This window comes from Sciurus vulgaris (assembly GCF_902686455.1).
Source record: "Sciurus vulgaris genome assembly, chromosome: 4".
Lineage (NCBI taxonomy): Eukaryota > Metazoa > Chordata > Mammalia > Rodentia > Sciuridae > Sciurus > Sciurus vulgaris.
In genome coordinates, this window is record NC_136464.1 from 29,595,844 (window position 1) to 29,612,500 (window position 16,657).

At 38.9% G+C, this 16,657-nt stretch overlaps 1 protein-coding gene and 1 pseudogene across 2 annotated transcripts in view; both read right to left on the bottom strand.

The window, feature by feature from the left end:
- LOC306658887 (uncharacterized protein) overlaps positions 1-16,657 on the bottom strand; it is a gene marked incomplete at its 5' end in the record, with an annotated part of 17,471 nt that continues 814 nt past the window's right edge. The window contains 3 exons of the mRNA XM_079136196.1: positions 1-749; positions 2,584-2,702; positions 5,633-5,706. Coding sequence (XP_078992322.1) covers positions 722-749; positions 2,584-2,702; positions 5,633-5,706 — 221 coding nt within the window. The 3' untranslated portion in view covers positions 1-721. The remainder of the gene's footprint in view (positions 750-2,583; positions 2,703-5,632; positions 5,707-16,657) is intronic.
- LOC306660480 (large ribosomal subunit protein uL3-like) lies at positions 11,225-12,764 on the bottom strand (annotated as a pseudogene). Its single transcript has one exon. The product of its transcript is annotated as a large ribosomal subunit protein uL3-like (transcript).

The following is a 16,657-nucleotide window of genomic DNA, read 5'->3' on the forward strand; positions in this document are numbered from 1 at the left end:
CCTATTTTGTATTTTATTTAGAGACAGAATCTCACTGAGTTGCTTGGTGCCTCGCTTTTGCTGAGACTGGTTTTGAACTCATGATCCTCCTGCCTCAGCCTCGCCTAATCCTTAATGGCTCTCCACTGACCACACACTAAAATTAAAGAGTTTTAGTTTGCTTTATGGGTCCTTCAAAACTTGGTTCCAGTGTATCTTTCCAATTTTATTACTCACTCCTTTCCCTCTTTCTTCTTTGCTCGAGTCCTAGCAAGTCACTGTTCAGCCCTTAGACTAACATGTTAAATATTTTCTTACTGCTTTTGCAACTATGGTATCCTCAGCTTTGAGCCCCCTTTCTCTTTTTTTTTTTTTCCCTTGGCTAATTCACACACATCCTTAGGTCTCAGCTTAGACCTCACCAAACCTTCTCTCTCTCTGTAAAGCCGTTTTACTAACTAAGGACACTTTCCACTCCATAGGACACGTAAGGGGAGCCCAGATAGTTAACAACAGCATTGTAAAATAGAGGAAACTGACATAGCAGGTTGGGGCAGCCACAAGATTCTCATTTGTTCAGTTAGCTGGTATACAGAATGCTGTCTTACACTCTTTATTTCCTTTAGATTTCAGTTTCCAGTTAACATCTTTCCTCATTGGCAGTTCTTCTGGTGACACAAATTCTCTATCATCTGGATATCTTTCAATATAGATTCTTGGTTTGACCTCCACTGCAAAACATTTACATTGTTTTCAATCTTCCATTCTTTCTGTAAGACAACGCAAGAAGGTTTGCAGCAGAAATGACTGGGTTATAGCCTTAACATAATCAGTGGATTGATCTCTGATGGGATTCCCAAACCTCTCTTGATTCTTGCCTAGGCTAACATGTTAGCATCTAACCCAGCAATTTCCTGCGGCTATACCTTCACTCTGCATTAAATGGTTTACTTACACATTTGGATTGCTGACTACATCATGAGCCCTGTGAAGACAAACAGTATTATCTTGTTTGCCACTGTACATTTAGTACACAATCCCTAATATATTAAGCAGAAAGTCTCATAATAAGTATTTGTTGAATGAAGTACTATTACTACTAATATGAGCAAGGTGACAGAATGTTTAAGAGTCGGGCACTGGATTCATATTTTTGCCCTACTGTTTAACAGCTGTGAAAGCCTTGGCAAGGAAATTAACTTCTCTGTGTTTCAGTTTCTTCATCTTAATCCACCTAAAGTGCTTACAAAATCAACTGGCACATAATGAAAATCTTAGTAAAATTTTATTGTAGTTACTATAATTTTTATAATGGTCAAATACCTCTAATTAGTTTTATAAGTTTGAATTTTGAGTATAGATTTTCTTAAACTACACAGCAGCATATTTGTACTTGGTACGTCAGGTAGTCTAATGCCTTTTCCACCCAGGGAAGTGTGGGAATGCTAAGGTAGAAAACTATTGAGCACCTTAAGAGGGCAAACGATTGTGTTTAGTGTTAATAGTGTTTTAGATTTTACTTTTTGCAATACAGTGGTTGGACTTAAGAAAATTATATAATTTCTTTGATATATGCTTTTGTTTTAGAAGGCAATTCTCAAACTTCAGTGTATATGAGCATCCTTGGTAGCTTATAGAACTATCAATCACCAGCTTCTGTCCTGGAGGTGGCTCTGGGTGGGGCTTGTGTCTGTGCACTTTTACCCAACTCTCCTTGAGATTCTGATGCATACCAAGGTTTGAGAACCTGGGGGCTTTAATAAAAGATAATTGGTTAAAATTAGCAACTACTATTATAACAAAATCACATAGTGGCATTGGGCTTAGCAGGAACTTCCTTTCGGGAGTTGCCTTCTAGAGGGGTTTTGAGAGATTGATACCAAGTGGTCTCTAGGAGATCTCTGCTGTTGGGGTGACCTCCGGGGTCTGCTGTTACCTTCAGGGGAATCCAGGAGATGAAATGGCTCACTTTAAATGGGAGTAACTGCTGGTACCAGCTCTGGGTTTGGCAGGCAAGGAAAAGAGACCCCTAACCAAGAGCTGCTACTGGAAATGCCACTAGGGGTCCCGCTAGAAGTACTGCCTGGAGGAGCAGCAGCAGGTAGGAGCAATCCTTCTAGAAGGGCCCAGGAACCTCATCCAGAGTCAGCTAAAGAGTTTGTTAAAATGCAGATTCCTTGGCCCTCCTCATGACTTGAATCAAGATTTGCATTTTAAACATGTTATCACTGATTTTTCTGATATATGTTAAAGAACAAGAGGAGGCTGAGTTGAGAAAAACCTTAATATACCAGCATGTCCCAGCCTCTACTCTCTGGAGTGGACAGGTGTCTGTTTTTCTACATTCTGCTTCCCTGTAATGTGGCAAAATTGGAGGCTCAGACCCTCTGCATGGGCCCCCAGATTGACTCCTCAGACCTTAAATGGTCACCAGCCCTCAAAAATCAGCTGGAGGGGGTAACCCAGAAAAGATTTTTGTAAATCAAAGTATCATTTTGTTTGAGTTATTCAGTATTCTAGGCAGTTTCTGAGGACAACTGGAATGGACATTTGGCTTGCAAGAACTGCCCAGGTAAAGATGATTTCTTTTGCAAGGAATCTCACCTATAGACAGGCCTTGGTCTAGATTCTTCCTGTTGGGTCCTTTGAAGGTGACGGGGCCATTGTGGCACACTTGGTTCAGGTGAATGAAGCATTTTGTAGGTGACATCTACTCTTCTTATCTGCCAAACAAAGAGATGAGCCAGGGATTGCCCGCCCCCCCTTGCAGGGAACATCACTGCCTTGGTTTTCTGTCAGGCACAGTAACTTGAAGAAATAAAAGGGGAGCTGGAGAGAGACAGTTTCTAATGAGCTGTCGAAGAACTCTTCAGAGGGGCCCCACTGCCGGCTGGAAGCCTCCCACTGCCAGTCTGCTTCAGCCCTGACTTTGTTCCAATGCTATTAAGATAAAATCCTTGAGTTTCTCTCAGTGAAAAAGAAGTGGCCTGCGGCTGCGAGGCACAGACTCATAAGTAATTTCTCTTATTATACACTTCCAGTGCTTAATCACCATTTCACAGAGGAAGAGCCATCACAGCAGACTCCAGAATTTTGCCCTAGACAGGACGCAGATCCCTCACACTACAGCTTAATCAGTGTGTTTTCCTGGTTTGTCTAAGTACAGGAGACCTGATGCAGTCAGGCTGAGTTGTAGGTGGCCTTCTGTTCCCAGTGATTTTTAGAACTGAATGGAGGGAGACTTTACAAAGTACTAATGCAGACCCTTCAAGAAGTGGAGTCTGCTAGCATGGGTGAGTTATCTTGGGAACCAGAGAGGTTGGCAGAATTGATGCCAAGTATAAAGATGCAGTGTGGGGGGGGGCACGCAGGGCGCGAATAGGGATGGGAGGGTGGACCTAGAAACCAGAACACATGCTTCCAGGAGTCCCAGGAGGAGAAGCTGACAGGTTAATATCAACAGTCATGAGTGCCCTGGCAGCTTTTGTTTAGAGTAGATATAATAGATTTGTTTTATTTTTGTCAGCCCACTATACTTTTCACTATAAAATTATGCATTTAAGATTATAATATTAAGTCCTGGGGGTATAGATCAGTGGTAGAGTGCTTGCTGAGTTCGATCCTCAGCACCACATAAAAATAAATAATTAAAATAAAGTTCTTGTGTCCATCTAGAACTAAAAATAATTTTTAAAAGATTATAATATTAAAATAATAATTAGTTTAAATAGTTGATTATTTACGATTATAGATGGTATGACAGGCAATAGCCTTGGAAACAGCCTTTGAATAGCTACCCTATAGCACATGAATATGTTCTTGTAGAATATTTAGAAGTTTACACAGCAAAATGTCCCTTTCCCTCCCATTCCTATTTCCAGGGGTAACCACTGTCAAAGGTTTGGTGACTGTCCAATAGTGATCTTTGTAAATGTTTACATACTTGTGTATGTATATATACATAAACATATACACACTTCTCTTTTCCATAAAGTAGATCACATATCATGTATTGTTATGTAACTGTGCTTTGTTTTGTTATGCTTCATAGTAGATATCTTAGAGATATTTCCACAGTAGTACTTACAGGTCTGCTCACTCATTTTAACTCAGCACAGAATTGCATTATATGGATGTATCCTGGTTGTGAAATCACTCACTCATTGGTAGACAGTAAAACTGTTTTCAGTATGTTTGCTATCACAGCGTTGCAATGAGACTTTGGAACATACATCTTTGTACACGTATTTTGGCTGAATAGATTTTTAGAGGTAGAGGTATGAAGGCAATGGCAAAGCTCAAGCCATTTTCTAGTTCATTACCATTTCTACATTTGTTTATTTCATGATGTGTCATCTCATCTCCTGATGCCTCTCTACCAGCAGTTCTCAACCCTGGCAGTATGTTAGATCCGCCTGAGGAACTTCCAAAATTACATATGCCCAAGCTGCACCCAGACCATTGAATCAGAATCTTCAGGAGTGGAAATAGCTTAGGTTTTAGATTTTCAGAAAACAATTCTAAAAAATTCTAACATGCAGTGAGGATTGAGAATCATTGTCCTGAGCATTAAATAAATAAAACAGAACTCTAGAGCACTTTCAGATAGTATAATCAATTATGGAAACAGAATCAGTTAATAGTCACTGGTTAATCTTTATTTGCTTACTCTGAAAATAGCTTGTGTAAATAAAATTGTGCAGGTGAAACTAAATATGATGTTTAATAATTCATACAGCACTTTCATCGTGTATAACCATAGAAACAAAACGGTGTACCCCATTTGTGTACAGAATCAAAATGCAGTCTGTAAAAATTAAAAAAAAGAAAGAAAGAAAAAGAAAAAACTATCCTTTTTTATCCAGCCCCCTTTATTTTTAAATCTCAGAGCATCTTCAAAGCTGTAAGATGGGCCAGGAATGACTCTGTCCATTTTACAGTCCAGAAAGTTGACTGAGGCTTTCTTGTGTCTCAGAAAAATCTGAGTAGCTTAAAATTCAGATTCTGATTTAGTAGGCCTGGGGAGGGACCTGAGAGTTTGCATTTCTAACAAGCCCCTAGGGGGCACTATGCTGCTGGACTGTGATTAGTAAGCACCACGATGAGAGGTAGTGAGCTCCGTACAATGGAGAACCAAATTCCATAGAAGAAACTAGGTGTCATTGAAATGATAAATACTTTGTATAACAGAGGAGTGGAAAGAGAAGAGAGTATGGGGTGGGGAATGAAGAGGCACTTCCTCTACTCAGCTACAAAGATGCCCTTCATCCTGCAGTCCCATGGCCTAAACGGGGGCACCTCCTAAAGGGCGTGAACAGCACTGCAAGGCTGCTGGCATCCTACCCTCTCTATATAATACTGGAGCTTCCCCAGTATTGTCTCTTGCTTTTGATTATAACGTTCCCTTCGGAGGGGGGTTTGGGGACCTGATGGGAACCCAGGGACCCCTCAGTGCTCATCCCACTGCCTTCCCTGCCTCTATTGCAGCCCAGTTTCACCCTGGGGAACCAGAGTTTCCCACCGTGAACTTGACCTGTTTCTGCCCATCACCCACCCTTTCAGTACAGTGGCCTCCCAGAGAAGATTTTGTGGCCCAGTTTGGCTCCCACACTGCCACACACAGAGAAGGTGCTGTCTCTTGATGTCTACTTACCGTCAACGGCAGGGCTGTCCTCTTTGGGCAGTGCCAGTCACCAATTTCCCTTTCAACTTTTAGGGATTCTTGTCCTACATGGATAAGAATAATAAAGACAAATAAATGTTTCTGGTTCTCCCTTTTCTTGATATTTGTTTCTTTCTTTAACTTAACAAAGACCTTTGTTACACAGAGTAAACTTATTTTCCTCACATTTCTCAACTGGATAAAAATACCTATATCTTACTAAATGCAAATTATATTTTTTAAAGTGATGTTTTGTACTTTTGGAACAAAGAATTAGAAGCAAGCATAAAATAAAACAAAATAAGTTAAAAAATATTATTTTTAATGGACAAATTTCTCTTGACAACATGGGCTGCCAAAATGGATTCCAGAAATTTAGAATTAATTCTTGTAATCAGTAGTGTCTAAGAGTGTGGACAGGGGAGGAATTAGAACTGCAATGTTATCCCTGCTGGAGGGAATATTCTGAGGGGAAAAGATCTGGCCTCAACTAGATTAATTTCCTGTAAAATATGCTTTCCTAGACCTTTTCATAAAGATTTGTAGCACATAGCATGACTGCATCTTAGTAATTTAATTTGTGCAATGTTCTTATTATCTCTATTCCCTATTAGATTATAGAATCTATTTGTTTACTTTGTTATCCTTAGCACCTAGCACAATGTTGGCACATAGTCATTTGTCAATAAATATTTATGGTACGAATGAAGAAATCATGAAAAGCCTTGATATTAAGTTATAGGATGAAATTAAACTAAGGTTAAAACTAAAATTGAACAAAATCCAAACAAACAAAAAACAACTCTCAAGAAGTCTTCAAAGCTTAGGAACAGAAGAAAGAGATCTGACTGGAAAAACTGGCGAATCATTTCTCTTGTTATATGGAAGATTTTTTAAGAACATATTTTTTATTTGTAGGTGGACATAATGCCTTTATTTTATTTTTATGTGGTGCTGAGGATTGAACCCAGGGCCTCACGTGTGCTAGGTGAGTGCACTACCACTGAGCCACAACCCCAGCCCTATATGGAAAACACACCCCCCCCACACACACCACCTTACCTCTTTAAGTAAGTTTGTTATATAATTCTTTATAAGCCCTCGCTCTTCTTCCATTTTTAGAGAAAGATATTTCTCTGTTCTGAACTTGGGACTATTGTCTTGGAAATTAATATGACCTCATCATAGGAACAAGGACCTCCCACATACTTTTTAAGCACAATTAGTGACTTAATGATTTACTCTAAAATGTTTTTCTAAAATATGCTCTATCTGAAAGGGAGATTATGAGAATGATTTTCAAGCATGCTTTGATATAAAACATTCTGGGTTCCCTGGGACAAAAGCAAAATATAATTTCAAAAACAGTACCACCAAGGCTAGAAATGTAGCTCAGTTAGTAGAGTGCTTGCCCTGGGTTCAATCCCCAGCACCACGTTAAAAACAAAACAAACAAAACAGTACCACCTCATTCATTCTTCTAAAAACTTTTTTTTTCACCAATACTTGGAATTGAACCCCGGTGTGCTTTTCCATTGAGCTACATCCAGTCCTTTTAATTTTTTAGTTTGAGACAGACTTGGCTAAGCTGCTGAGGGTCTGGCTAAGTAGCTGAGGCTGGCCTGGAACTTGCCATCCTGCCTCGCCCTCCATAGTGGCTGGAATTACAGGTGTGCACCACCAAGCCCGGAACTATTCATTTCTGCATTCAATATATTCTTGTCACATGGGGGCGGGTACAGTGGAGAAAAGCCCTGGAGTGAGACTACCTGTGTGCCTATCTCTGTATCTAGTTGTGTCATTTTGGCAAATTGCTTAACTGCTTTTTGCCTTAGTTGCCTCATCTGTTAAATGGGATAACATGACCACTGACTTCAGTGTTATGTAATTTTATTGAGTTAGTGTTTGTAAAACACTTATAACAGTACCTAGAAAGTAGTAAGCAGTGTATAAAAGTGTTAAAATATGGCCCAGTAATATTCAAGGAAGGTATTAAATACCAATAGTCTCCCAGGAAAATAGTGAACTGGCATCATTGAAATATCTGTTTCATATCAAGTCCTAATCAATAGGGAGTTTTGCATCAATTCTGATGTAGATGTCATCCTTATTAATTTTCTCAGTCGATATTTACTGAGTAACTTCTAGATGTCAGGAGCTATTTGAGGTCCTAGGATACAGCATCTTGGAATTCATATTTTTAAAAATCTCTATTTTACTAACAAGTGATTTTCAATAGCTCCCTAAATTTCCAGATCAGCTCTAAACTGAATCATACCACATTATTCTTTATTAAAAACACCTTCTCATAACTTAAGTTTTAAATTGCTACATGTAGAGTGCTTTCAAAAACTAAAGTTTTCCTTCCTTCTATTTATTATTCTAAGCAGCTATCTTAATCTTGTATTCTTGTGAAGTTTCTTTCAAAGCTGTTTTATTTTCAATTAAAAACTTGATTTTTAGTATATAAGAATAATAGTCGTCTACTATTTTCTATTAAAGCAATTCTACAATGCATAACTATATACCTATCTTTGTAAACTCATATAAATTTCTTTAGGATAGATTCTTAAGGGTAGAAATTCCTTGGTCAAATGGCATATGCATTTTGAATGATATTGTCAAAATATACTCTAAGAAAAGACTTTATCAATTGTCATTCTTCCCAACAATGCATATCAGTACTCTTTCCCTTAAACATAATTTTATCAATATTTAAAATTTTTGTCAGTCTGGTGGGAAAATTGATAAATTAATATGATTTCAATTTAATAATGAGGATGATTTTGAGCATGTTTATTATCCAGTTGTATTAATGATTGATTTCTTTATATCCTTGTTTTTCTATCAATACAATGAATCTACTATATACTAGATGTGACTGATAAGCATGTTGAAAATACTTTTTAAAGTTATTGTTATTCCCAAATTTTATTTATGATGTCTATCACCATACAAAGTCAATTGTTTTCTCTATGGTTTCTGAGATCGGTCATGGTTAGGAAAGTCTATTCTACCTTAATATTATTTAAGGTTATTTTCCATATTTTGTTTGTAATTTAAAATATTTAAACATTATGTCCATCTAGAGTTTATTCTTATGCTTGTTGCAAAGGAGAAGCTAATTGTTTAAAATCTCAAATGAATTTGACATGATAATTTATAGTTATAATATTAGATGAAGTCTGTGTTGAAAAGGGGGATTGTTTCTAAAAACATAGAGAGTTAAATATAGTCATGCCATACTGAGAGAATTCCAGAAACACATATATCTAGAGGCAGTGCGTGATCATTTTTTGGGGGGGAACAGTTTCTCTCTGCAATTCAGCCCTCACACATACCAGCTAAATAAAAGTACTACTTTGATAGCAATAACCATTTTTAAAAATCCATTGTTTTCAGTAATTAACAGAAGTCAGATATTATGAAAATCAAATAATTGGCAAGAGAGTGTGTATTTCTAACCTAATCACTTCCTTCTTGTAAACATTTAATTATATGCCAGACATAAATGGTCCATGAAAGCATTTTATAGAGGCACCTCCTTTCCTGGCATCTTGTCCCGGGTTTATAGGAAATGGCTAGTCTACAGATTAGAGATCCCATGAGCACTTTCTTCTCTGTAGTCTGGAGTTGGGAAGAACCTCTATGAGGAGAGGATGAATTAAAAGAGTAGAAGTGTTTTAATGACCTAGCTCCACATATCCCCTGCTACACAGAAGTCCTATATTCTTTTCTTGTTTTGCTCCATCAATAAAGAAACTCTTTAGAAAGCAGAGACTAGTGATGTGAAGGCAGTTATTCAGTTACTAAGAGTTCATTCTGGATGCAAAAGTTCTAGAGATCTGTTACACAATAATATGCATATGACTAACACTACTGTACTGTAAACATTTAAAAAGATTACAATGGTAAATATTATGTGTCTTTTACTACAATTTTTTAAAAGTTAATTATGCATTGTAATTTTTTTTTTTTTTTTTTTTGCAGTGGGGATTGAACCCAGGGGTACTTAACCACTAAGCTATATCCCCAGCCCTTTTTATTTTTCTATTTTTTATTTTCAGACAGGTCTTGGTAAGTTGCTTAGAGCCTTGCTAAGTTGCTGAGGCTGGCCTTGACCTTGTGATCCTCCTGCCTCAGCGTCTGAGTTGCTGGGATTACAGGTGTCCACCATCATGCTGGGCTGCATTGTTGTTTGTTTTTTAATCAGTCCACAAATATTTGAGTTCTATTATGTATCTTGTTATTCTAGAAGATACCAAGAAATGTATCTGATGATTTCAGATCTTAAGAAACTAGTGATTAAATTGAAAGAAAAAGTTAATTACATACAACAATTAACTAACACCTCAGGTAACGTAATGATACCAAATGAGGGGGAGTTTAGAATAGATAGGTCTCTCTTTGGGCTATAGTGATAAACATATTTGTTAGTTATTTAAATGGCTTTCAAAGGACTTTAATATGCATTTTCTAAATGGATCCTTTTAATACTTTTAGGAGTTATTATCTTTGTTTAACGGATGAGGAAACAAAGACTCAGAAGTTGTCATTTGCTCAAGTTTACGTGGTAGAACTGGGAACTAGACTCACTGTTTTTCAGCTCTTATTCCTGGTGAGATTTGTTTAAATTGGCATTGAAGTTTTGTGCTAGAAACATTTTCAGAGCTAGTGTAGAACCCAAACGCACTAGGAATACTGTGGTTAGATATTTGCTAAAATTAAAATAATTATCTCTTCTCTGTCTTCCTGCCTTAGAGCATGGAGTAACTTTTAGTACAAATATCACAGATTATTTTTTCTCCAATCACACTGTGAAAGAGCAAGGACTAGCATAGCATATTCAATTGCACTGCTTTACACGTAGCCCTTTCATCAATTTCAGTCCCTCGTTAGATGTTCCTTTACCATCATCTGACATCATTCTTCAAAGTCACAATACATGTGCTATTTTTGAGATAGTTCTGATCTGACCCAGGTATGACAGAATAAAGATAGTAAGAATTCAGAAGCAATCACCAGGGCTAAGACCATATGCCTTACACACATTTAAAAAACCACATTCTGCTACTTCATAGGTTAACTTCTATCTGGAAAGAACATTAGGTCTGTTCATACAATAACCCTATCTGATTCCCTGGAGTCAAGTTTCTGTTTACCCACAGCCCAAGTCAGCGGGACAACTAAAACCTGTGCGTTTCACCAATTACCTTGTCCACCACTTCAAGGCAATATAAGCTCTGTTCTTTCTACAAAATCACCTAAACAATAAGAAAAAGGCTCTCTCTCTCTCTCTCTCTTTTTTTTTTTTCCAGAAAGAGTATGTGGTAAAACTGAACACACGGACACAGTGGTCAGGGTCTTTGCTTTTGTTTTCCTTCCTGAGAATGCTTAGCATTTTGAAAAAGAGGGACAGTGCTGCCCTCTACTGCTAGATGTTGGCTTTGGGCAAGATTAAGACAATCTAAACCATGTTTCAATTGTTTTAAAGACTGTCTTGTTCTTGGCAAACACATAGAATTTGCTTCTTTCCTTATTTCTTCATTTTTATTTCTCTTGTACCAAAGGCCCCCAGGGGATAAAGCTTTAGAAGTAAGACACTATCTGTGATGTGTTTAGGAACAGGGCAAGAAAAGGTAGACTTCTTCTGACTTTAAGGCTTATAGCCTTCCCATTCTTTCGTGAACTGGAGTGTCTTCATTTGCTTTTTGCTCAGGTAATCCATTTCTTTCTTTGTATTTTATTTTGTTGTTGTTTGTTTTTGAGTGGAGATGACAGTTACTCTGCTGTTGTGAAAGTAATGGAATGCTATTTAGAAAACTTTTCTCCCCCACTGGAAAACAACTTTTATTGAGATCCCACCAGCTGCACAGCCTGTCCCTGACATTAAGTGCCTTCTGGAAGCTTCTCAATCCTGTCTTTTTAAAGTGGTCCTATGAACACCTTTTTTCTCCTCCATTGTCTAGAATTGGCCATGACCAAACCTGGAATTGGTGATGATAAACTTAAGGTTGATCTCCTTTAGATCTGTTCCATACCAGCAAGGACATGTGGAGGGTGAGCAACTGCTTCTTGGGTCTCACCACACACTTTCAGTCATAGGGTCATTTCACCATAGCCAGTAAAACCACCGAGAGGGTTGATGCTCTTTTCAGACAGGTATCATCAGTGGAGATGTTTTTGATCAGTTTGCTGTCCTTGATGAGGTAGCCCTAATGAATCTTGTAGATCTTGTTGATCTCAGTGTGGTGGTGGTAGCCTTCTGTCCAAATCTTGCCACAGAGAAGGCCTCATGGACAGCGGATGCCATGCTCCAATACAGGCAATCTTGCACAACCCTCAAGGGTCTTATGGGGCAGTTTCTTGGCGTACCAGCAACTGGTGACTCCTTTATACCATTTGCCTTTGATCACCTCCATGACATTGATTATCTTATCCTGCCTAAGCACCTGGTTCATGGGGACATGCTGCTCTAGCCTCTGCTGAGATCAGTCAGTTTTATGGACCATAGTACCCCTCATTCACCTGGATCTCCATCAGGTGGGCCTTCTGGCATAGAGTAAGCAGGTGCATCTGGGTGTGGGCAATAATGCAGATGACCTGGCAGTACTTCTTCAAGCTGCTGAAGGCCTTCTCCAGCTGCTTCTTGTCCCTGTCATCCTGCCATTTCTTGCAGTATTTTGTGAAGGCCTTCTTCTTAGGTCTATGCCAGTTCTTATTTAGTGCATTTTGAGCTCATGTGCACTAATATACTCTGCAAAGATGGTCTTGAAGGTTCTGAGACCTCCAGAGGTTTCCACATAGCACATGATGCCTACAGCCACCACAGGTGGCGTCTTCACCACAGTGGTCACAGAGCCTTCACAACTTCCTTTTTGTTCACCGTGGATCTCGTGTGGATCATGCCAACCTTGTAGCCCAGAAAGGCTGTGGGGTGGATGGGCTTGGAAGGATCCATTTTCCAAAGGGAAGCTCCTCACCTTCCCACGATGCCTGCTGCTGCACTACCAAGGAAAAAAGCCCAAGGACCCATGTCTGGGAGCGGAGAACTTCTTATGAGACATCGAAGCATCAAGTTCCATCGATAAAGGCATAAGACCTTTTCTACTCTTCAGAAAAAGACTGTATGGAAATATGCAGGGCTATTATTAATATACTTACATTTTAATTAATTAGGTTAATGTTTCCCATTTAAAAACATGGAATGCATGCCTGCAAAAGGCCAGAGCAGACAGATTTCAAAGAGCGTTAGCCTATGTCCCTATAGCTAGGCAATATCTGTGACAATAATCATATTTCTACAACTGTGTTAAATATGCATATATCCTCTCCATATATGTATGTATATATATGTAAATATATATAATTACTATTTACAGGTATGAATACTAAAACTGACGTATTAAGTAATTTACTCGGAGTTTCAAAACTAGTAAGAAGCAAAGTTACAATTTTATTCCAGGCCCAACCCTATGCTGCTTATCATTCACAAAAAAAAAAAAATAAATAAATAAATTTCAAAGTGCTTGGCAAAAATACCCCTGATAATGATGATGAGGAGGATGATCCCCATGAATACTTATTGAGATCTTATTTTAAAAGTTTTACATGAAATAATTTAATTACATAAATTCATTTAATCTTCATGACAACACTGTGAAGAATTATTATCCTCATGTTATAGATGAGGAAACTGAGGTATACAGAAGAAACTGAGTTCCAGAGGCTATGCTTTTAACCCTTATACTATACTGTTTTTAAGGTAAAGTACAAAAACTATACAGCACAACACTTTCTAAATGGTGCTCTGGAACAAGTAGGTGAAACCATCAAAAATTCTCAGTCCTGTTGTATCTCTGTTAAACAAAGGTCTCCCTGCCACCCATCCTTAGGGGCTTTGAACCCAGGGGTGCTTTACCCCTGATTTACATCACCAGTACTTTTTATTTTTTGTTTTGAGACAGGGTTTCACCAAGTTGCTAAGGCTGACCTTCAGTCATGATCCTCCTGCCTGAGCCTCCTGAATAGTGAGAATTTGTAGGCATGCATTTTCATGTCTAGCACAGTAGTTTTAAATAAAGTTCCAGGTCCAAATATGTGCATGTCAAGTTCAGTTCAAGAACTAACCCTAGACCATGTCCACTCAAGGACTCATTGGATATGCCTTTCTTTGAGACAAGAAGCAAGAACCCTTGCTGGGTCCAGTCCATGTGTATAGGTCAGGAAAGGGGTCATATACAAGGGAGAGAGGTGGAGAATCAGGGAGATAGGATTCCACCGAGACTCACCCAGGATACACACTAGTTAATTTGAAGATAGAGGTTAATCAGCAAACAGGATCCTCAGCAAGAGAATCCTCATTTCAGTGGGAGAACAGCACCCCCTGAGTGGGGCTCTGGGCTTATCTTACTGCCCACTGTTCAGCCACAATATAACTCTTTTTTTCTTTTTCTTTTTGGTCCCAGGAATTGAACCCAGGGGCACTTAACCACTGAGCTTCATCCCAGCCAATTTATTACATTTTATTTAGAGATGGGGTCTCACTGAGTTGCTTAGGGTCTTGATAAGATGCTAAGGCTGGCTTTGAACTCGGGATCCTACTGCCTTATCCTCCCAAGCCACTGGGATTACAGGCATGTGCCACAGCACCTGGCCACACTATAACTCTCGAATAGATCTCTTATAGCATTTTCCCCCCAGAACTGGGCTTGAACCCAGGACCTCACACACACTAGGCAAGCATTCTACCACTGATCTACATCCCTAGCCCTTTTTATTTTTATTTTGAGTCAGGGTCTCACTAACTTGCCAAGGCTAACTTCCAATTTTTGATCCTACTGCTTCAGCCTCCCAAGTAGCTGGGATTAGAGACACATACCACCGTGCCCAGCCACAACTTTGATTTTTAAAGAAAATCATAAACATTTGTTCAGCATACAACTCAGTTTCCAAATAATACCCTACCCTTAGTGACAGCATAGGCCCAAATATAACCATCCCAAAGCATTTTGTGATTGAGTGCAAAAAGTGAAAACTCTTCCCGCCCCTGACTTGTTCCTAAGTTTAGACCTCCTGGGTATTATCAGGGGCAAGACTGAGTAAAAGAAACTGGTGTGAATTTGCTTAGAGATTCAGGCTATGCCCATGCTGTCCTGCCTCTTACATTCTGTGACAGCCCTGAACATTTCAGATTTTTCAAGAGAGTATATTCTAAGGAAATTCATTATAGATACAGCTGTTGCTGTGTGGGCTCTTAGTTCCTGTTTTCCAGTTCTTGTGAGAAGAGGGGAAAAAGTCAGAAGGAATACAGTAGGCAGAATACTTGAACAGATAGTTTTAAGGGAGTCAAGAAGCAATGAGAACGTCAGCTCCTTTCTCTTCTGACCCTTAATGCCCATTCCCTAGACACTCACTTTACCTGGCTACCTACCTGTCTGTGTCTTACTAGACTCTCATGAATCTAATACTTTGCCTCAGCAAGGAGGCAGTGTTGAGTCAATTCTAAGTCAAAGTGTTAAATTTAGCAATGACCTGGAAGGTATTTTGTTTATTTCAAGGTTGGTATTTTACTTAAGGGGGCAGACTACGGGGCTCAAGACAGAATAGTACTGAACTTAATCTCTAAAATCCTCTCATTCCTAAGGAAAAGAGTTGGAGACTTGGAACCCATATGATATATAGGATTCTCTTCTTGCCCCTACCCATCCTCAGTAACTGCCCTTTCTAAAATCCAGAGTGGATATTATGGGACATGAAGAAAAACTTATGACACTTTCTTTGTCCCTATCAGCATTGGCTTGATTATGGAGTTGCTTACTCTGTCAATAATATTTATCAGGTCTTAGCTAAATTGGTAGTATTTAGGCAAACTAGTTCTTGTTTTTCTTGCTGGGAGTGACGCAGAGAGTGACCATGATATTGTTGGCCAATGCTGTAAAGATCGTACTTATAAATCAAATTTTGGGAGGGCAAGCCTGTGGAACATCCCTCTCAGCAGTTGCCCTCTGCCTCTACCTTTAGAGGCACTGAAAGTTCATTGTCATTTGACCTTCAGTGCTACCTTGCGATCTTTGGAGGAAGGTGTTATTAATGAAACACTGAGGGCAGCTACCTTTAGAACCTGAGGCAAAGTTTCTGAAAAAGAAGTAGATGATACAAAAGGTCAGCAGGTGTTAACACAAAGTACTTTGGCTTATATTTTGAATGGAAAATTCATTTTAAGATTTGTCATATTATCAGATGATTAGAGTTCATGAAATTTTTTTCTTCAGAAACACCAAGAGAACTAACTCTAGCATTTGTTGTTAGTAAGTACAAGAAACTGAGGGAGACTAATACAGGTTAAATCCCTGGCCAAAAGGCATATCATATCTACATGGGGTGAGGCAGAGGTACAATAACAATAGTTAACATTTGCCGAGTGCTTATTATATGCAACTAAACACTTAGTGTGTATTAACTCACATAATCCCCACAACAACCCTGAGGAAAATACCATTATTTCCACTTTACATAGTGGAAACAAAGAGGTTAAATAACTTGCCTAAACCTGCCCCAGTTAAGAGAAAAACCATACTGCAAACTTAGGTAGTCTGGCTCTGGAGCCAGGTTTCTCACCATAGGACATTTCCTAAAATTATAATATGGCCAACAAAGTACAGAAGCACAGGAAAACGATTCTAAGGAGTTAAGGGGAGGCTTTATGGAGAACTGACATTTGCTGTTGGTCTTCAAGGTCAACAGGTGGAAAAGGGGACTGGTGAGGAAAACACTCAGAGGAAAGAATAGCCTGACAAAAAGGGTATCAGGCAACAAATGACAGCAAAATCTGGTCGAGTCGGGGGACAGCAGCAGAGGGAGGCTGCGCCCAGGGTTTTTTTTTTTTTTTTAGTTGTAGGTAGACACAATACCTTTATTTACTTATTTCTATGTGGTGCTGAGGATCGAATCCAGTGCTTTACACGTGCTAGGGAAGCGCTCTACCACTAAGCCACGACTCCAGCCTCCTCCTCC